Source organism: Peromyscus californicus, unplaced genomic scaffold (assembly GCF_007827085.1).
Source record: "Peromyscus californicus insignis strain IS unplaced genomic scaffold, ASM782708v3 Scaffold_11__1_contigs__length_118956290, whole genome shotgun sequence".
Classification (NCBI taxonomy): Eukaryota; Metazoa; Chordata; class Mammalia; order Rodentia; family Cricetidae; genus Peromyscus; species Peromyscus californicus.
This window is the reverse complement of record NW_026294402.1, coordinates 78,723,681-78,750,043: the sequence shown is the minus strand read 5'-3', so window position 1 is coordinate 78,750,043 and position 26,363 is coordinate 78,723,681. Positions and strand designations below refer to the sequence as shown.

The following is a 26,363-nucleotide window of genomic DNA, read 5'->3' as shown; positions in this document are numbered from 1 at the left end:
CAACAGGCTTCCTTGGAGTCTGGCCTTGGAATCACCCGACATTTCTCCCTGATTCAGAGTCACATTTCAAAGCAAACCAGAAAAGGCTCGGCCTACCGAGGATAACTAAATAAATTTACCATAAATTAATGAAGAACTGCTTTAACGAGCACCATCTAAGACCCCTCCACACACTCTGGTTTTGCTCTTCGGGGCCACTCTAGCCCCCTTATGGCAGTGCATGCTGGTAGGATTTGCTGAAGGAGGTGGAGGCAGGAGGATCACGAGTTCGAGGCCAGCCTGGGCTATTTAAATGACTAAAAAAAATCTTTTAAAAAAAGTGCTGTGGGATGGTCTGTATGTCAAATGTGTTGCTCTGATTGGTCAATAAATAAAACACTGATTGGCCAGTAGCCAGACAGGAAGTATAGGCAGGACTAACAGAGAGGAGAATTGAGAGAACAGGAAGGCAGAGGGAGACACTGCCAGCCGCCGCCATGACAAGCAGCATGTGAAGATGCCGGTAAAAGCCACGAGCCACGTGGCAAGGTATAGATTTATAGAAATGGATTAATTTAAGATGTAAGGACTAGATGACTAGAAGCCTGAGCCATTAGGCCAAACAGTTTAAATAATATAAGCGTCTGTGTGTTTATTTTATAAGTGGGCTGTCGGACTGCCGGGGATTGGCAGGGCCCAGAGAGAAAACTCTCCAGCTACACCAGGGGCTTGATATTTTCAACAAGTCTGACCCCATCTTTTTTTCCCATTTGTATCCATGATGTATGATCTGTGTGCAAAAGCAGAAAATGTGTAAACGAATCTTAAAAGGTCTTATAATAAAAAAAAAAAAACAGAGCCAGATATAGGGGTGAAAGCTGAAAGATCAGAGAAGTAGAACAGCCATCCACTAGCTTACCTCTACGAAATCCTCAGCCTCAAGAGACAGTACTCCTGTTTCCTCACACCTCATATACCTTTCTGTGTCCTGTCACATTACTTCCTGGGATTAAAGGTGTGTGTCACCACTGCCTGGTTCTGTTTCTCTCCTGTAACCCAGTGTGGCCTTGAACTCACAGAGATCCAGATGGATCTCTGCCTCCCAAGTGATAGGATTAAAGGTGTGTCCCACCACTGCCTGACCTCTATGTCTAATTTAGTGGCTTGCTGTGTCCTCTGATCCCCATGCAAGCTTTATTGAGGTACACAATATATCACCACAGACATGAACTCACCCAGCTCAGCTCACTTTCAGCTTCTAAGCCTTATGTAACAGAGGCTCCATTTTCCAGACTTATCTTATAATGGCTTCATTAGCTGACTGATTCTTAATGATCATTTAAGAAATTTTGCTGAAGCAAAGAATAAGCACTGTATCTGGTGGGTGTGAGTGCCCTGTTTGATGACAGAAAAGGTAATACTAAAGGAACACAAAGGAATTCCTGTTGCCAGCACCAACTGTTTTTCTTCTGCACAGAGTCTTCCAAAGGAGAACATGTCAGCCACACTTCTCCTTCACCTTCATTGATAAGTCTAGATAAAACACTTTCTTAAGATGAAACAACTACCTCTATCAGAGAAAGTGACTTGACAAGCATACTGTGTGGAGACGCCATCTTTCTCCAGTTTTCCATATGCAATATACCTACATCTATTTCTAGTTCCAGCTGGAGGCCAGGACAAGGAGCCTGACCTAAGCTGAGCCCATTATTCTCACTCTGGGAAACTGGGAATTAGATAGACAAATACTGAATTTGCTTGTGATGTGAAGCAAAGAAAGCTGTTCTTCAGGGAGCAGAGTGCAAGGCGGTGAGTGACTTGAGAAAAAGTCAGCAGAGGGTCAAGAATGAAGTTGGCTTGCAGTGCAGAGGAAACATGGAGGGCCCAAGATGTGGAGGGAAGGCCAGAGAGGGAGAGAGCAGAAAGGCTACATGGTGAATTTCTGTTTTATCAGGCTTAACAGTCTTCATAAAATTGGATTCTGTAGAACAAATTCCACCTTCCTTAAACCAACACGAGTGGATTTCTTGTCTTCACAGTGAAAAAGTTCATGTATTCGCCCAGTTCTTCAAATAAAAATGGGATGTCTAAATATCCCGCGTAAACATTGGGATGTTCACTTTAGTCACAGCTGACCCTCAGCTCTAAGACTGACTTGTCAACTTGTTTTATTTCATGCGAATCACAATCACCGTCACAGGAAGGCCCCGTATTGCACACTTTGTCCACGGTGATGAATCTATCAGGATTTCTTCCTGCTGGGAATGGATGACGCAAAAGATGATGACAGTATCATGTGAGAAACTTGCTGCAGAGGTGCAGGCTCTTTAGACACGGCCTTATTTAATTTCCACTTAACTCCAAGAGAGTTAGAATTACTACCTTATAAACACAATTATGATACAGCCAAACCCAAGTCTAATTTCTGTAATTCGGAATTGAAGATCGAGGACATTGGTTGCTCATTTGATGCATCATCAGGGCTTAGTAACCCTGAGTCCCCCTCTCAGAGTCCTGTCATCTACTCCCACCTCCTACCCCTCCTCCCTGACCAGTTAGAAACCAGGTACATGGAAAGATTGGGCAGTTGATCAATCGGGCTGAGAACACGAGTGGTTGAGACCTGACCTTTAGGCAGCACTCTGGCTCTGAGGTAAAATTTCCAGTGACAAGAATTTTTTTAAAGTAATTAGTACAGTATTTTAACAAGACTATGGAGCCACACAGGCTGATCTCCTCCCCTTCCTGAGGAGACACGATGTTGACAATGGAGGAAAAGGTTGCTTTTTGAGCATAAATCCCAATGACAACATGGAGGAGCACACAAGGGTATGTATCAGAAGTCAAACAATGAGAAGTTTTTGGGGGAGGAAATCCCAGTCTGTGACAGAGAGGGAAGTACAGAACCAGGGAGAGGAATTGGGGGGGGGGGGAGTGTATTGTTCTGCCAAACCCCCTGTGAGGTTGATTGCATCACTGAGGGAACGGATGAAGGGCAAAGAAAAGCAAGGTGTCTACCTGCCCTCTGGGTAGAGGAGGGAATGGAGCGACAGGGTCAGGAAAGCCAAGTTCAGACAAATGAAGAACCCCAAACTGTGCCAGGCTCCACAGCTGTGCTTAATGACCTAGCCTACTACCCTGCAGAGGAAGACTAGGATATTTTCTTCTGCCACAGCCCCAGAGGGAGTCCTCTCACTACAAACAGTGAGGGCAAGGCTGGCTGCAAAGTATTTGTGAGAACAAATAAAAGACTTAGACAAAGTGAAGGGTGTGGTGGGGAAAGCCATGTCCCAAGAATCCTGAGACAAAAAAAATACCTATGTCTCTTAGCCGAAGTATTGCCCAAGGACTGGAGTCAGGGCTTTCTGACGTGAACTAGCTCAGAGAATGAGCTTCCTCCGCATTGAAAGGAACCTCCTGTGTGCTCCAGTGGAGTGATACCGTAAGTGGAAGTACAGCCAACAGCTTCAAGCTCCAGTGGAGCTGCTGAGTCCCACACTGACAGCACAGCTGCCATTTTTGTCTGTTTGTTTGTTTTGTTTTGTTCATCAAGAACAGGAACTGAGAACCAATGTACAAGGAGCTACAGAAGACTCTGCTGGCAACTTCTTCCAGCAGAACAGACCTGCCCACGACAAGGGACAACACCAAGAAAGATCCCGACAGCCGGAGTTCAATCCCTGGACCCCACTTAATGGAAGAAAAAAAAAAAAAAAACAACTCCCACAAGTCGTCCTTTGTTCCCTACAGTATACTGGCACGTGATCCCCACCCCCAATTTAAGTATAATTAAAAAAAATAAATAAAAATGATCCATGGTATCCAGCAGGCTTAGAATAGTGAGCCTGTGGTTGGACAGGTACTGACATCTGCCATGCTCTGTTAATTCTCCATTTACCCTTCAAATCCATCTCTACCCTGCCCAGCCCTGTTCCCAGAGGGGCTGGCATCAAGGGACAGAATCACCAGCCTCCATGGTTTCCATGTGCAGGCAGGTTAGGCCAATGGGAAGCACCGTTGAAGAATTAGGAGGGGACCGGTGACATGAATCCTCTCCTCCCAGGCAGTTTCATCAGTTGTACCTTGTCTCTGTGGTCACATCTCATCTGGCAGCTCCTCCCTCTTCCAGGGTTCAGAAAAATCCCCCACTTCTGGCTTCAAGCTGGGTGTCCCAACTTTCCATCCCAGTTCCTTTAACCTACTTATATCTTTATCAAAGACCCTTTATTAAGCCCCATTCAATTAAAAAGTATGAATGTGACCTTTTCTTTGTGCAACAATTGTGAAGAATCAACATTTGCATCTGAATAAAATGGGTTAAATGTACACAGCCCCTAGTTTAGTATTTGGAGAAGGTGAATTCTTCTCGTGAATTTTCCCTTCTGAGTTTATCTAGCAGAGCTCTTGTGGGTGCCTATATGCATATGAGAGAGTGTTTGAGAGTAAGGAAACTGTTATGTTTTATTTCCTGTTTTTGAAGTAATCACATGGGAAAAAAAAAAGATTCCCTAGTGCTGGTGTTCACTGACAGTTCTTTTGAAGAACATGAAAGTTACGCCACGGTAATATTTGGCAATATTGGGTAAAGTATACATGAGGAGGTACTTCATTCTATGAGTAACATATATGCTAACAACTGAATTGCGTCTTAGTGTGTAATACTCATGATATGTACCCTAGCATAGCTTCTGTGCTCTGATGACTCCTTTACAAGGAAAATCATAAGTAATAATCACTGTAATCACAAGAAATAGTAGTTATAATTGTAATACACATATAATTTTGAATTCTGATTTTTTTTCCACTTAAAGATACATAATGACCATGGTTTCTATGTTTCCACATAGTTTTCATAATCGTATCTAACCATGTGACTACACCATGAATCACAGACCACTACTGTTCCATTTTTCTCCTAGGCAGTTTTCCCATAATCTATATGAAACTTTACTGTGTTCAAAATAGCATGAAACAAACTGAATAGGCCTGAGTTCTTTCATTAGGGGAATATGCTAAATTGGGTCTTAGTTTGCTCTAGGACCAAGCCAGCCTCTAGGACAAAGGAGTCCTATGGAGAAGTCACTTCTCAGAGAAAAGGGAGCTGGGGCCTATGCTCAGCCCAGTAACAATACCTGTGCCCCAGAGAGAGACAGAGGTTCTGATACAATAATTGACAAGCTACTTAATGGCCATGACATACAACTTTATGAGTGAATACCAGTGAGAGTTTGGGGGGACCATAGCTCACTACTGGGGAGCCATTTGTCTCCATGGGAAGTGAATAGATTCTTCTATTCTGGAGAGCTCCATAAACCCAGTGAAAACTAGTGTCAATTAAGCTCACCCTGTAAGCAGCTGAGAGGGCTGCCTGGGGCATCACAACCGTGGTGGTCTTTGTGGGCAGGAGCGACATGAGGTGTCTGTCTGTCCTCTGTAGCTGCAGACAGTGTATATGCCGCAGGCAGGCAGAACCAGAAGGAGGCATGAACTCTGTTCGTGTTCTCAGATGGCGTGGTTTGAAATTCCCCCAAACAACCGTGGAAAAACCCTTGAGGAGTTAGCCAACCTTGGGGACAGATCTCCCTGGGGAGAACCTTGGGAGGGTAGCTAGCTGTTGAGACAGACCTTTTTTTTTTTTTTTTCTTTTTTTTTTTTTTTTTGGTTTTTCGAGACAGGGTTTCTCTGTATAGCTTTGCGCCTTTCCTGGAACTCACTTGGTAGCCTAGGCTGGCCTCGAACTCACAGAGATCCGCCTGGCTCTGCCTCCCGAGTGCTGGGATTAAAGGCGTGCACCACCACCGCCCGGCCTGGGACAGACCTTTTTTTAAGTACTACTTATTGCTAACAATAGGATCTTAACTTCTCTCTGGGTGAAGGAAGGCTGGGAAGATAAATTGTGCTTTCTAAGTTTTACACTAGGTGCCGGGAACAGAGACCCTTCTTTGTTCTCTAACTTTTTGAATCTTCATTTAAGAAAATAAAGAAATTCGGGTGAGAATAAACATTCAGTTCAATGGAAGGAGGGTGAATCAGAGTTTACACAAAGTTTATTTAAAAAGTCATGCTAAACTGGCAACATTAACATTCTTTGTAAAACAGAATTTCCTAGGTCTGTGTTTGAATTCTCTGGCTAAGGTTAGCGGCAGTGCCAAGGTCTCAGGACTGCAGTAAGGGATGTCACAGGAACAGTAGTCAATCAACAAGGTCTCCAGAGGACAGCTGCTTGCTCACTTCCCTGGGGGAGATGGCAGTATGCAGTACTCAAGCTCACAGCCTGAATTCACTTATATTATGACTAAGACTCTCAACATTAGCACAGTATCTGCAGCTAATTTGTGTCACAGATACAAAAAGAAAAATTAAGCACAAGACAAAACTAATCCCAAGAGTGGAGGAGGCCCCCAAATGTTCCTTATTGAAAACATGTGGGCTTCCCTCTTCGGTTTCAATGTGTGCCGAATTACAGGCATGGGTGAATCAGGATGCTCTGAAGGTTGGCTTGAACAAAGGTAATGATGACTTATTACAAAAACCTTGAAGTGACCCCTCAGAGAATGTAAGCATGGAACACGGGAGGGTGACCCCGGCAGAAGAGGAGCCAGCCTGGAGTGTCACAGCTGCCCCTTTGTCCTGTCACTGGAGTGTGACAGCTGCCACCTTGCCCAGCCTCTCTTGTTCACTACAGTATAGGTTTCACCTCAAGGCAACTTATAGACCAAAGAGTTTATTTGGCTTATAGCTCCAGGGAGATATGATCAGGGAGTGAAGGCAAGATGGCCGAAGCGGGAAGCTGAAGGCTCACAGCTTGAATCATAAGCAGGAAGCATAGAGGGCAAACTAGAAAGGGCTTGTCTTTAAAGTCTCAAATCCTGCCCCAATGCCATACTCTCTCCAGCAAGGCCACACCTCCTAAACCTCCATAAACATCATTACCAACTGGGGACCAGGTGCTCAAATGCCCAAGACAATGGGGGACATCTTGTTCAAGCCACCACAAGCCTCTTACCAGAAGAGTTTTGAATGAGCTCTATAATCTATTTTGTCCACACACATAGGCACTTCTAACACACAGTGCTGTCTCAGAGCCCTTTAACAAATACAGTTCTAAATCTATCTGACAAAACAGACTGGAAACACAGAGAAACAGTGCCCATCTCCTGGGGACTTCCAATGTAGCATCTCTGTGGGGACTGAAGGATGCCGTGGTTGAGCAGCTGATGGAGCCTGGTGCCGCACTATGAGTTAGCCTGAACATGTGCTGTTCAAGTGGCACATCGTATCTCTATCATTTCTCTTTCAATATGTTATGGCTCACTGTATTTATAAATTTAGAGTCAGCAAAGACGGTGAGGCCATGCGAGCATGGGCTGTCCTCCTGGATGAATAGGGTCCTGGTACCTTTGCTTTTTGAGGGCTCAGTGGACATAACTTTTATTCACTAGGTCAATAAAAATACTGTGTAAATTACCTTTAGGCTTTGTATATAAGGTGCACATGAAATATAAATGAACATTGTGTTTCAACTTGTATTCCTTGCCCTAAGATATCTCCTATTTATGTAAATATTTCAATCTCCCAAAGTTTTGAAATCCAAAACATTTAGGGTCTCAGCATTTCAAATGAAAAATTAATATCCTCATTATTCTGATGGAATTAGCGGCAAGTGCTGTGGATAAAAGACACAATGTCAAAACATCATCTTGAACATGCACATTAAGCACAGGGAGTGAGGTGCTACTTGGGCACAGGCTTGCATTTCCACTTTTATTTGACCAGGAACACACCGAGAACCTGGCATGATTCCAGGCTATTCTAGGCTCTGTGGACCCATCAGCAGCAAGATCAAACTGCAGACCCTGCCCTTCTGGAACCCATAAGACTCCTGGGTCCGGAGGAACAGAATAAATCCAATGATCAAGAAAATTTATTCCACCCTTGTGCCACCATCCCAGCCTTTGATTTTACCCAAATTCTGAGGGCTGAACTCAGATCCTCATGCTTACCTCAAGCATGGCATGAACTGAGCTGTCCCCTGCCCCTAGCCCCAAGAAAATAATAATTCTCTTTATAGCCACTGACTCTGATGAGAGCTTTTAGTACAAGCAGACCTCCATCGAGAAATTATAATTTTCAGCAAACTAGGGCCCTGGTACGTCATTTAATTAGAGCAGTGAGATATGATACACTAGTAATGAAGACCTTTGGCAATACTAGGAGCCAAAACATTCAATTTAGCAAAAGTATTCTCTTACCCCTAAAGAGAGAACCCAGGTAGTATAAGTATTCACAGCCATTATAGAGCCCTTAGATGCACATGTCACGCTTACACTAAAATAATAACTTTACCATCATAGGATAAAATGAAATGAAAAAAAATTATGAAAAAAATTAACTTTACATTCCACATTGGAATTTTCTATTTTCAGTTTTCTTTCTCTTTGTTCTTCTTTGTTCCTTATTTTTGCAGTCTTATAATTCTAGTTTTCTGTTTGAAAAATTCCAAGTCCATAAATTTACTGCCACAAAATCCCAGCTGACCCCATCTGTGAGCTTACACTCTAAAGATTTGGTAACTGCTTTACATTTCCGTTTTGGTTTCACAGTTACTAAGCTGGGTGCTTTATTATTTCCAAGAAGCTGGAATATTTGCTATAATTTGGGATGTGGTGAGGAAATTTGGTGCTTTTTCATGTTTTCCTTTGGGAAGCATATGGTTATTTTTCTTTATGCCTTGGGATGTGATTAAATGCCTTAACTGCCATGCCCACTTTACAGGTTTGCATTCTATGTGAAGACACACAATCTTCAATATACAGATCTATCGATCCACCCTTTGACTTACCTAACAAAGTGAAAGTGGTATGTAAAGTTTTCTTCTGGCCGTCTTCTGTCCGTACCTTCAGTATTTATGTCCTTCTTTCTTTTTTAATGTTACCCTTTTAGAATGTAAAGGATTTAACTGTCACGCCTTCACTGTGGTATGTTCCTTGTGCCAATACTGAAACTATATTTTCCTTTCTCTACTATTTTGATTATTATGAATTTTGTTGAAATTTTTCACCTTACTAGTATTTTATGTTTTCCATGCTTAAATTTTGGTGTATGTGTGCCTGTTCCTGTAAGCTCATGCATGTGGGGGTCAGAGGTCAACCTGAGACAGCTTCCCTTCCCGCTGTCCCTCATGGTTTTGAGACTGTCTCTCACTGAACCTGGAGCTCTCTGAGATTAGGTAAAACTGGCTGGCCAGGCAGCCTCAGGCGGCCTCCTCTCGCTGCCTCATCAATGCTGGGTTGATGGGTGCACACCAGCACGTCCACATTTTCACACGAGTACAGGGATCACACTAGGTCCTCACACTTGCTGCAAGCACATCACCAGCTGAGCCATCTCCCCAGCATGCTCTGTCAAAGTTCTAACCTTTCTACATCAACTTTCTTGAAGACTTTACCAGATAAGCAGCCTTTAAGTGGGTTTTGTTTCTTAACCCAACTTAAATTCTTCCTGATTAACCAGGGTTCTACCCTATCCCATCCACTGTCTGATTATTTTCCTTGGCCTTTCTTTATCCATGCCCCCATTCTCCCATCCCTTTTTTCTCTTGCTTTGTTTTCATTGTTTTTTTCCTGGTTGTTGCTCTATTAACTTTGCATTTTAAACTGTAACACAGTGTTTGGCTGTGTGCAACTGTAGCTCCAATGTTAAAAGGTCTTTTAATAAAAATCCTCGAGCCAGATATTGCAGTAATTACTGAAAGATCAGAGAGACAAAAGAACAAGCCACTGCCACATCTTACCCCTAGGACTCCTCAGCCTGAAAAACCTCTAGTTCCTGTCTCCTCATGCCTTATATACCTTTCTCTGCCCAGCCATCACTTTCTGGGATTAAAGGCATGTGTGCTTCCCAAGCAAAGGCATGAGATCTCAAGTACTGGGATTAAAGGCATGTGCCACCACTGCCTGGCTCTGTTTCCCTCCTAGACTGAGTCAATCTCATGTAGTCCTGGGTGGCTTTGAACTCACAAAGATCTAGACAGATCTCTGCCTCCTGAGTGCTAGGATTAAAGGTGTGTGCCACCACTGCCTGAAATCTATGTGTAATCTAGTGGCTTGTTCTGTTCTCTGATCTTCAGGCATATTTTAGTAGGGTACACAACATATTACCACATGCAACTCAACTCAACTCCTGGGACAACATGAAGAAATAACTCACCCCAGAGAGGGGACCAACAGGCCAAAGTAAAGATACTGCTAATATCTAGTCTAGTGAACCAATACGTTTTATTGAGTTACTTACAGGAGTATGGGTGAGGGGCAACTTACAGTATAGAAATAACACAGAGATAGCTACATCACCTGTCACCCTAGCTTGGGTGACAGCTCATAAAAGCTAGAAACCTGGAACACACCATGCAACCTGCAGGCATCTCAACAAGTTAGAGAGCGACTTTTCTAAATAGTTCAGCTGGCTTGAGCTTCTTTCCAGGCTTGAGTTTCTTCTAGGTAGAAATACTCTGAGAGTATTTCTCAATAGTTCTTACTGTTTATATATGCTTGGAGAGGGAGGAGTCAAATGAATCTTGTCAGTTTCAGAGACTTCTGAAGCTTCTGAGTTATGTATAGTCTGAGCTTAATAGGCTTCCCTGCAGGATGGGATGTTTCATCTCCCCTCAGAACATCCTTTGTCTTAACAAGCTTCCCTCCAACATGGAGGGTTTTATTCCCAGGGAAACTGCTACCCAACACTTGCCCAGTTCACATATCCACTATAAATTTATGGAAAATTAATTAAGTATTCAATGATGTGGAAAATATAAATACTGATTTCAATTCTATGTGTGGTTAATTGTTTTTATTTTATTGAAAATGGATTTTTTTCCACATAATATATTCTAATTATGGTGTCCCCTCCCAAAACTCCTCCCAGTTCCTCCCCGCCTCCCCAGATCTAGAAAACAAATAGGCATCTAAGTGACGATAATAAAATACAAGATAAAACAAAACAAAACCAATCAGAACAGGACAAAACAAATAGAAGGAAAAGGGCCAAAGAGAAAGCCTAAGAAACACATAGACACAGATACACACATGTTCTTATATACAGGAATCCCATAAAAACACAAAACTGGAAGCCGTACTATATAGGCAAAGGACCTGTGAGGTTTAAAAAAAAAAAAAAGCCCTGACCCATAATATAAGACCAAGAACCTCCAAAAGTGTTGAGTTTATTCTTGCAGGGCATCTGCTGCTGGGTAAACTACCCTGAAGGGCAGCTTGTTTCCCTACTGCGACCCCTTGCAGAATACGACTAGTTGTTTCATTTGCAAGTGGTTGTCAATTGGAAATAGCTTCTGGGTTAGGGGTGGGGGCACGTGTCCACTTCTTTGGGCGCAAGGACCCCATGTGGTGCAGACCCAGGCTGACCCTGTGCATGCTGCCCCGGTCCCTGTGAGTTCGTTCACATGTGCATTGATCCTGCTGTATTTAGAAGGCCTGGTGCTTCCATGATGCCCTCCTTCCCTGCTGGATCTTGCATTCTTTTCAGGCACCTCTTCCACAAGATTCCCTGGGCCCTGGGGAGAGGGATTTGATGGAAACATCCTGTTTAGGGCTAAGGGTTCCAAGGTCTCTCACTGTCTACATAATGTCTGTTGTGAATCTCTGTGTTTGTTCCCATCTGCTGCAGGAAGAAGCATCTCTGATGATGGCTGAGCAAGACACTGATCTATGGGTACAGCAGAATGTTATTAGGGGTCATTTTATTACTATGTTCCTTTAGTAGAACAGTAGTATTTGGTTTTCCCCTGGGTCCCTGGCTCAATGTACACAGGTATGTTCATATAAGTTGCCTATCAGTTTTGTAAAGCATTTATATATTTCTAATTTGGGGGGATTATAATATAATTACATCATTTCCCTGTTCCCTTTCCTCCCTCCAAACACTATCAGATACCCCTCCTTGCTCTCCTTCAAAGTGATGGTCTCTTTTTTCCTCAATTATTGTTACATTTGTGTGTGTGTGTGTGTGTGTGTGTGTGTGTGTGTGTGTGTGTGTATAGGTTGGTACTGGACTCGGCATCCACAACTCTACATTTTGATTGCTTGTAGTTTTATCTTACAATCGCCTTCATCTGTTACAAAGAGAAGTTTCTTTGATGAGGGGTAATGACTGCACTTATCTCTGGGTAATTGGACAAATGTTTAGAATATTTAGAATGTAGTTAGGAAGTATGTTTGTTTAGTAAAGTGGCAGTTATAGGTTCTCCCAGACTCATGACTTCACTAGCCCTAGGTAGTTGGCTAGGGTTCCAGTACTCAGCATGATTTCCCTCTTGTTGAGCAGGTCTTAAGTCCAATTAGAGAGTTGTTGGTTACTGCCAAGGTATGTGTGCCACTATTACATCCTTGGGGTTATTGTTCCATGATGGTTGTTGTTGTGGATGATAGGGTGAGACTGTTGGTTGCTTTTCTCCTTTGTAGGCTTGCATGATGCCTTCTAGTTCCACAAAAACTAGTCCTCAGGAAAGAGACATTTAGGTCAGTTCCAGCTGAGAGGCCTCTGGGCCCAGGGTCTGAAATGCATGGTGTCTTCAGCAATATTATATTTTTAAAGAGACTAGAGCAATTGAAACTAGGGGGAGTTAAATTAGCATATATATCCATGCTGCCACAGGGTGCAGACTTATGCAGAAGATCAGTCTACAGTAGTGGAAGGTTCGATTGGCATTTGTTCAATACTCCGCGTGCCATCTTAATAGTATTTTCCTTGTTTGTACAACATAGAACACTTGTTTTATGAAATTTTTTTTCTGCAGTTATATAGATGTATTTGTTTTGAGCTTCATATTGAATATTACCTATCTGTAAGCTGTTTGTCTTGGGAAGGGGTTATTTACTGCTAGGTCCTGCAGAGCCAATTAGAGCAGGGATGGTGTTCTCAGATGCCACACTTAGTACATAAACTGTCCCCTGACTCGTCCTACACTTTCCATTTCTAAAAGAAAGTTAAGGAAATTAAGTCTTAAGTAGCTAAGGGAAAAATCCCAAAATACCAATGAGTAGAAAAATTAGTATTAACAGACACGGTGGCAAAGGGACAAAGAGGTCCACATAATCCTAAGTAACACCAAGGGAAGAAATAAGTTCAACTAGAGATATCATGTCCTCATAGGATGGACTTGGGCAAGATGTGGCTGACTGTGGCACGTAGGTGTTCTGCTGGACCAGGCGAGGAGATGAGGCCTACTCTTGAGCCCGTGGGAGAATAAAGAGTAGGAGCCAAGGTCTTGACAGAGTTTTGGCATCTTAAACCCAGAATGTCTTGTTCAGCAAGCCAACTGGACTTGCTCTTTTCTAGACTGTGGCTGACAACCTGCATCTTTCCCCCTCTTATCTGCACAGGGCTTTCTAGTTTTCACCCGAGGACAGGGCTCTCTTTTCACCCCAAACAAACTGCCAGCCCACGGCATAGAACCTGCGGTAAGCCGCCTTTACTCTGCCTCCAAGTTAGGGACGATCTACCAGTCACCTTCTGTCGCCTTCTCCAGTTATCGGCAAAAATAATCAGGGCGCAGCCTTTCCAATTACAGTTCTAGAGAAAAAGACATATTTGTAATTACAAGGAAATGTCCAGTTTTCTAAGTGTTTATGGGCAAAAGGAGACAGGAGAATCCAGTTTTGCTGCTTTTTCATGGACCTTTCTGCCAGAACTTTAATGGGGAAGTCGTTCGGAGACCACGGAAGGGAAGGAGAATCAAACTGCTCAATTTCCAAGAGCAGGCGAGGGCAATGGCTCTGTGGGGGAATTCCTTAAGCTGTTTTGAGATCTTCTAGAACTATGAGGAGAGGCAGAGAAGGCAAAAGGAGGCCCTGCCAGCATCCCCAGGAAAGGCTTCACCTGGCAGAAGCCATCACTGCTTGCTAATATTTTTCTCTTTATCTACACAGAAATAGAAACAGAATTTGTTTTGCAAAGTCCTGGGGGGGGGGAACACCTATAATTGCGGCTAGAGCTTAACAATTTTATAGTGGACAAGATCACACTGTCCACTTCCCTGAGTAAGGAAGGGTAGCAGCATTCAATCCCACTAGTGTAGGAGGAGCCAGATCTACTAGTAACCTTGTTCAACCAAGAGGGAGTGATGGAGAAAAACATTCCAGAACTTTTGCCAACTCAAAACCATCTTGACCATAAAGAATTAAACCAAATATAATAAAGTAGGGAAGTCAGCATTTCTAGAATAAATATTTTACTTTAACTCTTATTCAGTTAGCAAGTTAACAACCCATTATTCTGCAATGAGAATCCCTTTTCCTCACTGAAGAAGACACACACAATCTTAAGGCGACGTGATTTTGCTTTATTGAATATAACACCACTCAGTATTTATAGCTGTGAAGCAATCATAAGGCCACCGCGTATGGTGCTCTTTAAAATGTCACTCTTAACTCATTCAATCCCCCAATCACTTATATTAACACCATAGGTAATTTGCAGCTCATCGGCCAATATCCATGATAGTTCATTTCATAAAATTATATGTAAGCAGAAAGAAGTCTAAGGAAATATAAAAAAAAAAATTCAGAAAAATAGTCCACATCTAGTCATAATCTTCCAGGTTTTCTGTAAAAGAAACCAGTAACAATTATAAGCATTCTTAGTTCCATGCATACTTACTTTATTTAATAACACATTTAAGTTTCAACACAGAAAAGCGATTTTATTCTTTTATCACGTTATTGGCATAAGCTAACATACTGTGCTTAGATTTAAAATCAAGTGCACTGACCAAATTTAATGCCAACAAAAATTATTTTAAAGTATTCTAAAACTAGCAGTAAGCCATGTGGCCACGTTTCCTTGACTCTCCTGCACACGTCCCATGGAGAGACTCCCCTAGAGAGTAGGAAGATCTCCAACCAGCCCTAAGGACCACTGACCACAGAAACCCACTACTTTCACAGGTATTAAGAGGCATCAGAAATACAGTTTCTATACCTGCACGACTGTGTGGCCAGCACCTCTATTGACACCTGTAATAATAGTATCAAAACACAGCTATGAAACTGTGGCGATTGTGGAAACAGAGTGACAAAAGGGGATATTATGTTTATAAATGCTTTCTCTGATCTTCTACAAGCTAGCTCTGAAACCCACTAACAGAATTTAAGAGTTGAATCATTCTGTATTGTAACAGGAAAAGGCTGTTGCCACCACGCCAAAATCATTTTCCTTTTATCTTCTGAAAAAAATCTTGGTTCCTCAAAATGCATTATTACTACTTTCTGGATAACTAAGATATTAAAATATAAGGCCTCCAACCTTATCTCCTCATTCTGGAACACGTTAAAAGCAGGGTGTCAGTGTTGGCAACGTCCATATTAAAAACCTGAAAACCAAATCATTCTTAACAATATTCTTTTATTTTCCTAGAACAGCACTGCTGACAGGCTCGATAAGTCCAACTTAGAAAACACTATGAATAAATACAATCTCTCATCCAATATTTATAAGACTTTCGAAAGCTGGGTGTGGTGGCACAGGCCTGTGAATCCAGCATTTGGGAGGCAGAGGCAGAGGCAGGATGATAGTAGACCTCAGGCCAGCCAGATTGACAATTAGATCTTGTTTCAAAACCAAACAAACAAGCTCTCCCTCCCACCAATGAAGGCATTCACTTGTCAAAAAAAGATTCTGGAAATAGCAACAATGCTGGGTATTTGTTCTTTTGTTTTGTTTATTTCTTAGTAAAAATTTCTCTACACTAAATAGGCTTCCTCTTAAAAATATGTTTTCTAGATCACATTAAGATAAATTCTGAATGCCCTTTAACATATTATAAACAACTAGTGCCCGAGTCAGTGATCTGTGAGAAGTCCCTTTCAAGCAACAGAAATCATGCTTCTTCTACACAGGCCATTTTAAAAGGCTGGAACAATACAATGTGAAGGGGAAAGCAGGAACAAGAGTAGGAGAGTGTATTTGACTGTTTAATACCAGCACACTGGGTACCCTCTATAAATCCTAACACTCTCCATACATTTCCATTGGGTGTAAACATGCTAGCAGAAGTTTCAGCATTTTTATGACATAAACACTTTGTTCTGAAGATTACTGTTTACCAGAGTACAAGACACAGGTGGCAGTTGATCCTGTGCAAATGCCATTAGCACACACCAACAAGTGGGCAGCACCTACCTCTGTGGTCAATAGTTGATCATCTTGCGAAGAGCATCATAGCACTTCCATTTGTCTGGGATATAAAACGGCTCAAAGATGTGAGGAAATGGGGTGTCATATCCACATACCCGAGATATCGGAGCCTCTAAGTTCAAGAAACATTCCTCCTATAGAGAAGGACCGAAATGGGTGACTTTAACATGTTTCCATTCACAGAAATAAAACATTTCCATTTAAAATAACTTGACTATTTAAAGCACAATTACAGCTAGAGATATCGAAATGTCTAAGTCTATTGTTACTTAAAAGCAAGTATGAGTAGCATGTTGGCATGATCCCAACTTTCCTTGAAATGCTTTTGTATATGCGTGTGCCGCTATAGCCACATATATCTATCACCAGCACCAAGGTAGGATCATGTCAATCATACTCCAGTGAGTATAAATGTAAAGCAAGACAACACAGCAAATTCTCATAACACTTAACCCTACCCTTGAAATTAGTGATGATGTATGCTTTCTCATGTTTCCTGTATTTTTGTTTAAATTTATAAAATGATGACATATTGCTTTCATAAATTCATGTCTGGGGTTCTGCTGTGCACCAACTGTCTATCAAGGTACCTGACTGTCTATTGCTCTTATCACCAGGCTTCTGAAGATGCTGCTGGCCCGTGGCTAGCCCAAGTCCACTGCATGACTGGTAGGTGCTGACCTCTCAGATGTTACCTTTGAGACTCCTCACTGGGGCAGCCTCCTTTTACTACATCTCACTGCACACACAAGTGACAGAGGGACATCTGCTCTGAGCACCCAAGGTGATGACATAAACCTGACCCATGGCAGTAGCCAGCTTTTTTGTCTTTGGTAGAGACCATAAGCTCCATAAGGGCAAACATCTAGTTCAGAACATAAAATCTAAATTTCAGTAGAACAAACAGTGCACAAAATTATTCTTAGGGGAACTGTTATACAAGTTTTTTTAAAAAATCAAGTTTGAATAAAACTTTAAAGATAGATGATAGAAGATGTAACGAAACTACTCTGAAGAAAATATCATTAAGTTTACAAAAGCCATTATCTGAAATAAAACCTTGGATTTAAATTAAAATATTCACACACTGCCTTGCTTCCCATAGGATCAATTGGAGTCTAAATATTCTTATATTTCATAGTGTTTCTAATTATCATTTCAATGAATATTTTATATGAGGAATACCATATTCAATTTGTATCCATCATGGAAACTACTATTGTTAGTATAAATGTAATGGGGGCAGAGAAGACATGCAAATCAGGTAAGCAAACTTCAAAGAGAGCCAGCTGGACGTGTACATCTCTCTCCGTGGTCCCATTAGCCACAACGACTAGCAGTATCAAATGCCAAACCAGTGTTAACTTCCCAGCAACAGGAATCTCCACGAACAACCACAGAACTTCACCACAAAGGCTTACGAGCCATCTTGGAGGTCCACTGATAACCACCAAACCAGGACAATAAACAGGGCCGACGGTCCTCCGCTGTCCTCAGTGTAACAAGGAATTTTAAAGAGCTTTAGATTGTCAGTTTGGGATGAACTCAGTTTTATTTCGAGGACTCCGGCTGTTTTTCCCATCTTCCTTGAGTGCTGCATTCTTCATAAACAAATTAGCCGAGGACACAGCGTGGTACAGAAAATGGCAAACAAACCAGGTCACTAAGTGCCTTTGATTTTACCACTGTTGTCACCAGTGACTTGGAAAGCCAACCGACCTCAGAGTCACCTGTCAGTGCCGTTAACATGACTCCCTTTGGCACACAGACAGCAGCACACTTGACTGTTGTCAAGCAGCACTACCGCTAACTCGAGAGTGTGATCTGTTTCTAGGAAGTCATCTGCAGGTGTGCGCTAGCACAGAAAGAAACCAGCTACCACCTAGTCGTGCCTGAACTATAAAGAGTGCTACCCTCTGGGGCTGGGAACAGCAAGGAGGGAAAATACTTCACTCTGTACTCTCTAAGGTTTATTTCAGGCTTTATGAGACATCGCTGACTCTGTCATCAAGTGACAATGAAAAAAAAGAGTAAATAATCCATTTCCGTCTGAATAAAAGGCCTCCTTTGGGATTTCAGAAATTTATGATTTTAAGCATAGCTTTTCCTCACCTCAGAAGCCATGACTGTAGATTAAACAAAATGGAATTAAATGATTAGATGCATAAAACTGCATTCTCCAAATCATGGATGAGAGCTGAAGGACGTTGAACAGAAGACTACATGGAGCTCTCAGTGTAAATTAGCATGTGCCCTAGAGAGGTGATCCAGTTTGAAATTCTAACTTTCGGCTAAACGAAAGACACTAACCAAGAACCTTTAGTTATTTCTTCCACAGACTTCAAGTGGAAAGTATTGTAAAGCAATTGGGAATAAGATGTCTGGATCAATCTAGCAGCTGTACTGGTGCCCAGTGAACTGGCTTATATGCAAATTACCTATACCATGACGCTCCTTTAAACTCCATCCAAACAGCACAGCCTTGCTCAGCACCATGCTTTTCATAAAGCTATACACACATACTGACAGACTGAGACAGACAGACACAAGTACACACACTTTGGAAAAGAAATGCCTGAATCTCGTGATCAGATGTATAGGCTAATGTATGAAACTAATTCAAAACATCTCTCTTCATTATAACCATACAGATAACACCATGTGTGCTAAACTTGCAGGACAATCTAAGTTAATTACATTTATCTGTTCTATTGGCAACGTAAGTATAATAGTTTGTTTTTGTTTTATTTTACTCTATTTTGGTTTGGGTTTTTTTTTTTGTTTTTTTGTTTTTGTTTTTGTTTTTGTTTTTTGAGACAGGGTCTCACTAGGCAACCCAAGCTGGCCTTGAACTAACTCACTAATATAGACCAGGCTGACCTTGAACTCTTGTCAGTTCTACTGTGTCAACCCTGAATATTGAGATTATAGGTATGAGATGCAAGCCCAGATTAAGCACATACATCTTTAAAAATTGTATTTGCCGACATTTAATTCAGAAATAGTAAGTGCAAAGAATGAGAAATCGAGTAATGACCTAGCCCACGGGGCTATAAAGAAGATTATATGTGATGTCTAGGGTAGGGCAAGGGCTGGCCTTAATCAGTACTTTGTCTTTCTCCCCAGAAACAGCAGCATGCATGGACTTGCATCCTGTTCCAACATGGTCACCATGTAACAAGGGTCAATAATGAATCCACATAAGAACCACAAGAGGCTTTCCTCAGGCCATTTGGGGTCCAGTGAGAAGGATGAAGTCATACGGTGACAGCTGCATACTGTTTGCTCATGGTGAGTCCTTCCAGCAGACCTGAACTCCAAAATGAAATGCGAATTTGCTTCTGAACCTGCTTTTCCAACTGTGAGTTTTTCCCCCTAAAATATGCTAATAATAACAGCGACAGTGTTCCCATTGTGCCAGGCTCTGCGCTCCACGAGTGCTGCCATTTTATCTCCTTTTTATTCCATTTCCTGAGTGAGGAGACTGTCCGAGGTCGAACACTGACTCCACAGGCATGGAACATCCACGCGCCGATGCAAAGTCTGTGGTCTCCGTCCTTCCTCGTCAGACTCAGATTTATTACTTTTAATTTTTTTTATTAAAAATTGCATGATTTTGGAGGGGAGGATTCTCATGCCACAGAGTGTACATGGAGTTCTGAGAACAACTTTTAGGAGTCAGTTTTCTCCTCCCTGGGTTCTGGGAACTGAACTCGGGTCATCCGGCTGATATGGCAAGTGCCTTTATCTGCTGAGCCGTCTCATCAGCCCTATATGTATGAATTTTGAAAATAGCAACAATAAGAGAAAACATGAACTAGGAATGCCTTTTAAAAAGGTAAAGTGGAAGGCAGGTTGGGCTATCACAGTTTTACAAAGGAGTACTGAATGGGACAGGGTGTTAGGGACAGTCTTGGAAGTCTCTACCCCATCATGAGAAGGGTGAAGGCCACGGAACATGTGAACAAAATGGAGGCAAGAAACAGATGTCCTGGGATTGGAAACCTCTGAGCTATCCTAAGAGATCTGAGCAAGCACAGCTCCAGTTGTGTACATATTAGCCATCTGGATTGCTCACCACAGCCAGGAAGGGAAGCAAGGCACTATATAATAAATCACTAAAATCATGGACACAGGCAAATACATCTTCATTTGCCTGATTCCTATAATATAAAATACACATTGATTTCCTTGTTTTGCTTTTGGAAAACAAACGTCATGAGATCAGAAGAGACAGAGATTCTTCAAATTTTTAAGCAGGTAAGAGGGAATAATTATAAATTCATGGAATTGGGTCCATTATAGTTTAAGATAAAGGAAATATTACTAAGGTTTTAGCTATCTTGAGTTTTTATGTCTGTATTTTGCTAGATGTAACTTTAACTACTTAAGTGTGTCCCCTAAAAGGTCACACATTGGAAACTTCCTTAGTTCCTATGTCAGTGGTATTTGGACACAGACAATTGGTATGTAGACTAGGGTTAGATGAGGTCATGAAGATAACACCATCATGGCCCCCATGAGAGCAGCAGTGGTTTTAGAAAAAGAAGAGCATAGCACTCTTGCTAAGTCTAGTCATGATGTCTTCCAAGATGTTATGTCATAATATGGCCCTCAACAGATGCCAAAACAATGCAATTAGACTTTCCAGCCTCCAGAAACAAGAGCCACTTTATCTATTCCTATAAATTACCCAGTCTCAGGTATTTTATTACAGCAACAGAAAACAGATTGAGGTAGTAATAAATACTATAAAATATATATACTTGCATAAATGCATGTTAGGGCTTTCATGGAATCCCTCAAGACCTCACAATATATAATGTCATTTTCCTCTATTAAAAAATTAAGTTCATTGGCAACTAATTCTCCTGTCTCACTGAAAAGATTATGCAGGCATTCGAGAACACTGTGGCTACTTCAGCAGCCCTCAGCAAATCTTCATGTTGTTTTTATGGTAGGGTTGCATAACATAATTGGCACAGCAAGGAATCTGGAATTGTATACGAGGAGAATCTTTATTCTGGTATGATTTAATCTTTCCAAGTCTCCATAAGCAACAGCAAAATTAAAATACTTTGTATTTTGCATTATTGTAGTTTTCTACCATTCTGTAACTCATTTACCTCTTTAGATGTGTAGTAACATAAGAAAAGTTGCTTGTTTTCATGCCTGACACATCAGAATGTGCAATAATCACTGGGTTTTTGTTTCTCTCTTAATATTTTCCAAGTTAAAGAAGTCCCTTATCTACAGTAAAGCAGGGATTTGAAACAGCATTGAAGAAAGATTCTGCTATGCAAACATTCAAACCTGAACTATGGCATCCATAACAGCACACAGCCCAGCAGCTCCTGACAAGGCCTGAAAATGTGTAAGAAATCACCCCAGATACATTAAGTGCTCCATGAAGGAGGATGGAGGTGGCAATCCAGGACCACTGAACAGGCTGCACTCAGTCCACAAGCAAGTCGGAGTCTACTGTTGCCACCTGGTGGGGAGGACAGAGCCTGGAAGCTAGTGGGTAGGCCCTGGAGCTAGTGACCAATGAAAATGGAGTGAGACAGGTAAACCAAGACCTCCAGAAATGGTTAAAATAGCCTGCATAGCAAAAGAACTTCTTCTCCACATGGCGAGACCATGGAAATGTGATGTGTCACCGCACAGAAGATTCTGAGTGGAGTCTAGTGGGTTAGAGGATGTCATGGAAGCCGCACACTTGGAAAACTAGTCAAGAAGACCGTATACTACAATTCAGTATGTCTTTAACACACCCATTTGTTTTTTGTTTGTATTTTAATTTCAAGGCCATTCTGGGCTCATATTTCTTTCTACGAGGAATTCTGGAATAATGTGTACTCAGTTCTTCTAGTGACAGAAAGTTGGATGTAGCCCCGTTGTGGAAGACTCCACCCCAGCAAGCGCTGGAAAGCTGTGAGGTCAAGTCCAAAGAGAGTGTAGAAACCATAGTTGGCCTTTCCTATGTGTTCTGCTTTCTTACAGCTACTATGCTGACACTGCGCGGCAAAACGGCTGAACAAGTACTAACTAACTTTTCTGTGCACTTGATGGAATTTGAAGAAAGCAGAAACAGTGGAGAGACCTTGTAAGTGAAACGGACAAGTGTCACTTGTGGAGTCGAAGAATCAGGCTTCCATGTTCTAAGAAGGAGAGACATTACTCCACAACCTAATTCCAAGAGGAAAGACTGAAGATTTCATTTTAATTGGCTTTGTTAACAAACCGGTCCAGTATTGAGGGCCCTTTGATGGCACCCATGTCACCATAACAACTTGAACTGTAGACTGTATCTCATACCTCGTACAAGGGTGGGAGTAGATTAAGTTGAAGCTGTCAGGAGCACTGAATAAGGTAGACAGATCAAAGAATTATGATCCATTTCTAGGAAAGTGTATTCTGAAACAGCTTAGTGATTTGTGAGTGTATTAGCATTTGCACACATTTACATTTCATCCGTGTTAATTTACTAGTAAGTAAAACAGCAGATTTCCTTCTAAACAGAGCTAGTTGTCTAGAGGTCATAACTAGAAGCACAAGAGTTAAATACTAAACATACAAGAAAGACTAAATTAGTTTTCCAAAATTACATGTAGTGGAGAGCCTGAAAGTCCATGAACCTTATATTAATCCCACTTATGTAAGGTTAGACATCACCCAGCTTCCAAATATTATCACAGAATATTTGTTTTAAATCTGCCATGAAAACTTGCCCACAGTCAAAACATGAGTTTTAGCAAATGAGAAAGAGAGACTCTGATGTCTTGAATCACACTTCCTCAGCACATGAGTCACAGAGACCTGCAAAGGGCCATGCGCCAGCAACTCCACATTACTGAACTAAATAAATACAACTTCACCAATGTATGGAGTTATGTTCACTTAAGCTAATGCTCTAAACACTATGCAGAATGTTTTTAAAACAGAGCTTAAACTACACATATATTATTATGTGCCAATTTTCCATGGGATTAGATTCGTAAGTCATTCTTCAGCAGTCACGGGGTCCCACCCTAACCCCAGGTCAACAGGATACCCTTAAAAACTAGAGGTATATGTCAGTGTCCCAGTACTATGTATATGAATGATAACATTTTACCCATATTTATAAAATGCTAAAAAATATTACTATTAAGGCAAACTATTAAGGCAAAGTTTTTAAGTGTAAAATCATAGTCATAACTAAATTGAAATCTGAGGCCTCTGTTACATGATTTCACCAACACATCTTCAATGTCTGCCATTAAGTATTCTTCATTTCTTCATCTTTAATGCAAATTACTGGCAATTTGATATGAAATTTTTCAACATTTTTTTCAGCTACTTAAAGAATCCCAAATTAGTGGGGGGGGGGGTTAATTTAAACTCTAACTAACTATATATTTTTTTCTACTTAAATTCCAATTCTATTTTTAAAATGGAAGCTTTTTCCTGAAGCTGGAAACAAATACCATTTCAGACACCCCCAGGTTTCCCTGGATACCGCCAAGCTACCTAACACCCAGTTGGAAATGACATTAAATAGGCAAAGAAGTGCTTCATGATTCAGAGTCACAATATGCCACAATATTAACATCTTAATATGAAAAATCTCAGCAACTCTTGATGTATTGCCTGTAGAAACTGAAGTAATAAAAATTTTAAAATCACAATTTAATGTTAAATCATGCCTCATATACTAATCTAAAAAGTGTTGTGTTATAGTGATTAGATTTTTGCTTTTCAAAACTAGTTTTTAAATTCTGCTATATTAAAATAAGAGCTGAGTGAAAACAAGGCCATGATAAACCACTCTTTCACTTATATCTAAAAGTATTTTTTAAAAGCACAACACCATACTACTATGGTCTAGGGACCCAGACGTTTAAAAATATTAGCTTGTTTTAATTTTCACGAATTCTAAATTAGGCATCACAAACATAAAACCTAGCACCTCATCAATACTACTTTGGTTTCCCAGGTAAAAATCTGCAAAGGTTTTGTCCGACTTTGGAATTCTCCCTGTAGTCTGAACAACTGAGAGTGCTCCCCATTTTCAATAAATGAGAGAAAAAACAATGACTTAAAATTAATTTCCTCGTTAAATATTCCTGCAACACATTTTCAGCCTCTGAGGGTGCCTTAGGGCTTCACAAATTCGCAGCCCAAGATTGAGACTCCTTTGAGATAAACTATGTGCAATTTGACATGTAGAATGCACTGGGACGCAATGCGTTTGTTAAAATATGTTATATGCAGGAAAGGAGGGAAGGCAGGGCTCTCAAATTTCCACAGACGCCGAAGCTTCTCAAATTTTATAGTTCAAATTCTTCCTATAGAAAAGAGCATGGAACAAGGCAGCAGCGGCTTGAGGAGGCGGAATTTCCTTAGGATGTGAACACATAATGATAAACATAAGCGAGCAGCAGCCTGGAGCCTCCTCGGGAGCAAACAGCTCTGTTCTCCATAAGGTAGGATTTCCGTTGTGCTTGGCACCTGGAAATTAAAATCCTCCTGAAAAGTGACTTTGGGTGATCTCAAAAAGCCACGCTTTTGCATGTTTTTTTTTTATAAGATTCTCAGTGTCGTAGTCTACCACCACCAGATGCTCAGAAGTCAGGCATCAGACATCGTCCCGGCTAAGGCGACCTTTGTCTGACAGGGAAATGCACTGTTTAGGGTTTGAGCGGCTGAGTTAGTTAGGAGTTATCACTCTTCTACTTTTGCAACCTGTTCTGAAGTTTCAAGCCTAAACTTAAAGTGAAACTAAAAAGAACAGACGGATTCCTTTCCAACTGTCCCCATCTTTCTAAAAAGAAAACCCGAGGAACTGGGTTTTTTTTAAAGGTGGCTAAAATATTTGTTATTTTAAAAATTAGTCTTAATAAAACACCAAAGTTTTAAAAAGATATTTTCCTTCTCTTTAAACATGTTAAATTTCTATAGTGTTGCTTATGTTTAAACGGGTGTGAAAATTACTTGCCAAACACACACATACACAAACACACTACACACTACACACACACACACACACACACACACACACACACACACACACACACACAAAGAAAACAGGCTAGGAGGAGGAGTGACGGCGTAACATATATTCATAAAGCCAACAGACAATGTCAGTGTCTTATGAAATGAAACACTTTTCCTAAAAATTAATTATGGGTGCAATAGTAACGTAACCTTTCAAGTTTGATTTTGCTGAATATATTAGGCCGAGTTACTCTTCAGCAGTTTGACTCTGGCCACTAGATAGATTACTTCAATTTTAACAATAAAGCATAGCAGAAATAAATGTTACATGTTGTCATCGATCATTTGGAAGACATTTAGTCAGAAATGTGACGCTGCTCTTGTCTGCAGCTACTCGTAAAGTTATCTTTGTCTTCGTGAAATTTAATCATTGAACAACTAACAAATTAAATTTTTGATAGAGATATGTGTCAAAAGCGAGAAAGGGGCATGGGAAAACCCTCCTTATTAAGATGCATATGACTTCGGTATCAAGCTAAGTTTAGCCTGTTCATGAAAACAAATCAAGCAATTACAGTGATTTCTAGTACCTAACTCAAATAAAATGCAGAATCCAAAGTGCGTTTTTCTCTCCACTGATGTTTCTGCCTTTAAAATTGGTTATTTCTTACAAAAAAAGCTTTTCAGGTTGACTGTCTATGGATTTCAAACACATTTTCCTGTCAGTATTTTAGGAGTCAAGAGATGGTTCACAGCCATGGCTCATTCTGTACTCCCGTAATTGAGAAAATTAGGTGCTGATAAGGTGATTTCGGCTCTGCGCACAGCCCTACGGAGGCTGTACTGCATATTTAGTGCAGATAAACTTCCAACGAAGAGGATAAAATCACAGATTTAACAGAGGGGTGGCTGGTGACTGACATCTGGCTCTTTTAACACTTTTCTAGTTAAGTGTAGAAACGTCTGATGAAAGGCACGGTTAGCGAGGGGCTTGAGGTGAGCTGGGTTAGCAGCGGTGTAAAAGGTGACATTCACGTGTTCTATTTAGATGGGTCAGAACATTTACTTACTACTATTTTAGTCTTTTAAAGCTACTTGCTAACTTGGAACTCAGTTCCAAAGATTAAATCAGGTCCTCTAATGAAGAATCCTGTGACTCAGGTAGAAAGCACTGATCTGCCCTGACCCTAGAGGCC

The 26,363-nt window shown here is 41.1% G+C and overlaps 1 protein-coding gene across 5 annotated transcripts in view; it reads right to left on the bottom strand.

Annotated features, from left to right (window-relative positions):
- The window catches only part of Bckdhb (branched chain keto acid dehydrogenase E1 subunit beta), a 297,770-nt gene that overhangs the window by 97,806 nt on the left and 173,601 nt on the right, over positions 1-26,363 (bottom strand). For 4 of the 5 annotated variants that reach the window (XM_052715541.1, XM_052715561.1, XM_052715572.1 and 1 more), the window contains exon 10: positions 16,174-16,322. In XM_052715541.1, coding sequence (XP_052571501.1) covers positions 16,182-16,322 — 141 coding nt within the window. In that variant the 3' untranslated portion in view covers positions 16,174-16,181. Of the gene's footprint in view, positions 1-14,314; positions 14,599-16,173; positions 16,323-26,363 lie in introns of those variants that run through there. The other variant, XM_052715533.1, reaches the window with a different exon arrangement.